This window comes from Fukomys damarensis, unplaced genomic scaffold (genome assembly GCF_012274545.1).
Source record: "Fukomys damarensis isolate Sample0158 unplaced genomic scaffold, DMR_v1.0_HiC HiC_scaffold_39, whole genome shotgun sequence".
Taxonomy (NCBI): domain Eukaryota; kingdom Metazoa; phylum Chordata; class Mammalia; order Rodentia; family Bathyergidae; genus Fukomys; species Fukomys damarensis.
The window spans coordinates 80018711-80023097 of NW_022900951.1; the positions used below are offsets into that span (position 1 = coordinate 80018711).

The following is a 4387-nucleotide window of genomic DNA, read 5'->3' on the forward strand; positions in this document are numbered from 1 at the left end:
AACTATGGAAGTATTAAGAACAGTTAAAATTGGATTTAAAAATCTCCCTCTTGATCTAAGTTTTTAAAATTTATTTTTACAACTGCTGTCCATCCCACCCAGCTCCACAACAGCTAAAGACAAGATTGCAAAGGAAATGGAGGCTAGAGGAGGATTGATGGATGGAGGAGTTCATAATTCCGGGAAAAAACAGGAAGAGACAAGCCTTGAAAGAGGTTAAAAAAAAATTATAGGTCTAGAAAAAGATGTATCCCTTCCCTAGTTATCAGAGAACAGGAAATGATGTTATTATTTTTCCTGGGATTGGCAGCTACAGAAGAGATTGACACAAGCAGATGTATAAGGAAGGAGAGGGAGGGAGGGGAGGGAGTAGCCGGCAGACCCACGTCTGCCACGCTCTTGGTGGGAGTGGAAATTGGGGACCTGACCTCACTGGTGACGTAGATCTCATGTGACCACAAGTCGACGTGTGCAGAAGTCCTGCTAGTCTGGTCCTTGTTCCCTTGTGGGTACCAGCTTCCTTCAGCTGTTCGGGCGGCTGAGCCTGAGGCCAGTGAAAGGAGGAAGTTTATCAGAATTTTACAGGTTGGTGTCAGTGTGAATGTTGCCGGGGATTTCTAGTGTGGAGGTGGTCTATGGTGGAGATTTCAGGGAGTCCCAGTCGAGTCCATCCTTCTACCCTCTACTTCTAGGTCCACAGGAAATAATGACCCTCAGGAAAGGAACTAGGGGTCCCGAGAGGCGGAAAAGGAAACCCTAACAGTTTTAAAATAATCTCAGACCTCTTTTCCAGCATTCACTGGGTCCCCAAACCTCGCCTCCGTAAAAATAGTTCGGAAATAATTAGCTTTCCCACTCGTTTGATGAAAAGACGAGCTAACTTGCACTGTGGAGAAAATTGGGGAGGGGGATGGGAAACTTTTCTTTACCGAGACCTGAAATGAAAAAAGCTAAAGCTGCAGTGCTTGGTCTCTGCTGCTGGTTGGCCTATCAAGCCTTCGCCCCACCCCCTCCCTCTCCGGTTCGTCCGCAGATCTGTTCTTAGCACCGCCCAATGGTAAAAATCTAGGAGGTAGAAACTGACTGGATCTGCAGGAGGTGAGAAAGACATTGTAAAGACTCCTGGCACAGTCGTGGGTGAGGGTCCTCACTACCCCTTCTCTTTGCCACTTTCTTCCTCAGCCAACCCACTCTGTTCTAGGAGATCTATGTTAGGATCTGTGAGAAAGAAGGGTTTTGGGGAGGGCTGAGAGTCTGGAAGGAGGAGCTTGGAAAAAGCTGGAACAAGGGGCCAGACCGAGGGGGAGGCAAAGAAAGTGAGGATATGAGGGGCGGGCAGGTCAAGGCAACCCAGAGGGCTGGGCTCATGGGATGGAAAATATTTGGTGAGGATCGTTCTGAATCTCAAAAAGCAAATGCTTAGAACTCTATGCAGAGCACCTGTACACTTGCCAAGCCTTTGATTTACTGCCTCCTTGCTTCCTAGAAGTAATTGCACTCAAAGGGGAATACGCAGGAAAAAAGAAAGGAAGCAGACGAAAGATGAAACCCTGTCAAAAAATGGAAGAAAAACCAGAAAATGGGAATGAGCAAAATGTCGAGGAAGAACCAAAGCCCGAGGAAAAGCCAGAAGAGGATGAAGAACCCCAGGAAGAAAAAGAAGAAACTTTTAAAAAAAGATTGATTCAATCTCTCCAGGAATTTAAAGAAGATATACACAACAGGCATTTAAGCAATGAAGATAAGTTTAGAGAAGTGAATGAAATAGATGAGATAAGAAGAGTAAGAAACAAGCTTATAGTGATGCGTTGGAAGGTTAATCGAAATCATCCTTATCCCTATTTAATGTAGTTTCGTTTGCTTTCTGTGTTATTTGATATTAACATTGCCGTATACTTTTCTTTTATTAGCATTCTATTAATATATCTGTGTTTATCTTTCTACTTTTAGCCTGTCATTTTTAGTGGTTTTAGATGTATCTCTTGTTACCTTCATCTCACTGTTTATTGTATTTTGAACCAATCTACAAGTCATCTTTTAAAAAAATTTTATTAGCACATGTTTGCAGTATATAATGATTACATTCATTGTGGGGAGCTGGTACATGAACATAACCCATATTAATTCTCTTTACATCCTCTTACCCTCTCTCCTCCCTCCCTTTTGCCTTTTAATATGAAAACTTTACTCTTTTGTAAAAGAAAAATGTTCCTGATATGATAAAAAAATGAAAAAAAGATTACTAAGTCGGTCATATATGAATATCGTATTTTTGAAAGGTAAAGATACATTTGTATACAACATATATACATATGGAAAATTGTGAAGGATGAAAGACAAAATGTACAGTCTCGTTGGTGAGATTATAAATGATTTTTCTTCTGCTTGTTTGTATTTTCCACATTCTTAAAATGAGCACACATTATTGTTGTTAAAATAATAAACATTTTACAGCTAAAAAAGAAGCAACCAACAGTACTTAGCAGCTTATTTCTGAAAGTACTGGAGCACTTATTACTTAATATTACAAGCAAATGTAAAATTCAAAGTACCACCAAACCATTTAGCTAGACTGAATTTACATCTTTTTCTTATCTGTAGATTAAGCATCATAATCTCATAGAAGTATCGTGGATGTCAAGCAAATGATTGTTTTGTTTTGTTTTGTTTTGGGGGTTTGTTTGTTTTTGTACCTGGGATTGAACTCAGGACCTTGCGCTTGTGAGGCAGGTGGTGGCACTACTGAGCTAAATCCCCAGCCCTAGTTTGACAGGGTTTTGTCCCCATCTTTTCATGAAAGGCCCAAACTCCCTAGATATTTGTTTCTGTGTTTTGGAGTGACGGAAAAAATAGTTGTCATCTGTACTTGAAAACAAATCCAGGAAACGGTTAGGTGAATGCCACCTTTATATTCTCTCCTTCTGTGCTTGCCCAGCCTCCTATCTACCTTCCTATGATACTAACATGTATTCTGGGTATTCCTTCCCCTTTTACCAGATCCTTCACATTCTGAATCCCCAGAATGACTTGTGCATAATTGAGGAGATGCCTACCTCTTCAATTTGGATAGACACTTATGCAGTGCTCCTTGGCAATTTTCATATTTTAACCTTTTCCCTTTAAACAGTTCAGCCTGGGTCCATCTAGGAGTTTGACTAGACAAGTCTGAATAACAAAACATACTTTAGTCAAAATTGCTGCGCTGAATCTGAAGATGCCATTGTGTCTTCCTAGCTTCTATTTCTTTGGCTGAATGATATTTTTTCCCTGAAGACTTGTTGTATTAGGCTCTCCTTACTGGTTCAACAGGTACCCTAGACTGCAACAAATTTTAAAGGGAGATTTAAGTCAGATTTTGGAGTACTCACATCCCTGACTAGAAATATACAAAAGTGCTATGTAAAGTGTGTGTCATTTTCTTCTGTGATATTTTGGGAGTGTTTCATGTTTGCAGACCATTTTTCAAGGGCACAGCAGCACATCAGGAGCTGATTGGGTCTGGAATTCCAACTGGAGTGAGAAAACGTTCCAGGAGCTCACTGTGTATTCAGAGGTGGGGCACTTGGCCAGGATGTGGAGGGGCTCACCCAAACTACACTCGTCTCTAACATGGGCCTGCCTTTGGTTTCTCTGCTCCAGATTGCAGCAGATTCCAGAGTCTTCAGGACTGAGGGCCAGGATGTCCTGGACAGAGTTGCCTGCAGGAGGGCTTCTGTCCCCATTGTAGATCAAAGTGCCAAAGTTCCTTTTTCCCTGTTTTTCCTTCTCAAAGGGAGCTTGAAGGGATTGTGTGTGTGTGTGTGTAACAAGATAATACCTTAAAATAACTAAGTAGAAACATTCGTTATTGTAGTCATTGTCTAGGACATGACTGCTCTGGACGTAATCAGTTAATGTAGGGTTAAAATAGCAGGGCCTGATGGCAGGGTAGAGGATTATAGATGGCACACAAATATTCTAAATTATAATTTTCAGATATTATTTGAATGTATATTAACATGTATTTTCAATTTAAAGAAAATGATAAGATTGAGGGTGGTGTAGAATTTTCTTTTCTAAAACTTACTGCAATTATATAAGTGAGTCAGTTTAAAGCACAACACTAGGTAGAATACAATATTTAAAGCATGTCACAAATATGACAAAAATCATCTTGTTAGGAAATATTTCTCTACAATAGCATAACTGCCTTAAGGATAATATCTGCATACAAGTCAAAAACAGTTCAAAGTCAGAGACTTTACCGTATGTGTAAGCTTATAAGCTAGCTTGTACGATTTAATAGATACCAGCAGAACACACTAGACTACTAGATCAGGTATGAAGAACAATATTACAGCTCAAGCAGTAGCCATAGCTTCATGTTGCTTTATATTGGCTCCTTTTG

General features: G+C 40.2%; 1 protein-coding gene across 5 annotated transcripts; it reads left to right on the forward strand.

The window, feature by feature from the left end:
- The first annotated feature begins 422 nt into the window (after positions 1-422).
- On the forward strand, positions 423-2280 carry Tceal9 (transcription elongation factor A like 9). Of its 5 annotated transcripts, none has more exons than XM_010618774.2 (2): positions 423-585; positions 1490-2280. In XM_010618774.2, exon 2 carries the CDS (start codon positions 1543-1545, stop codon positions 1849-1851), a length of 309 nt encoding a protein of 102 aa, XP_010617076.1. In that variant the 5' UTR covers positions 423-585; positions 1490-1542; the 3' UTR covers positions 1852-2280. The 5 variants fall into 5 exon arrangements, with proteins under 5 accessions (XP_010617076.1, XP_010617075.1, XP_010617078.1 ...); XM_010618773.2 differs by having other exon boundaries at positions 426-585; positions 1487-2280; XM_010618776.2 differs by lacking the exon at positions 423-585 and adding an exon at positions 827-1098 and having other exon boundaries at positions 1487-2280.
- The last annotated feature ends 2107 nt before the right edge of the window (positions 2281-4387 follow it).

Coding starts and splice junctions, on each gene's coding strand:
- Tceal9 (XM_010618774.2), top strand. CDS start 1,543: ATGAAACCCTGTCAAAAAATGGAAGAAAAACCAGAAAATGGGAATGAG.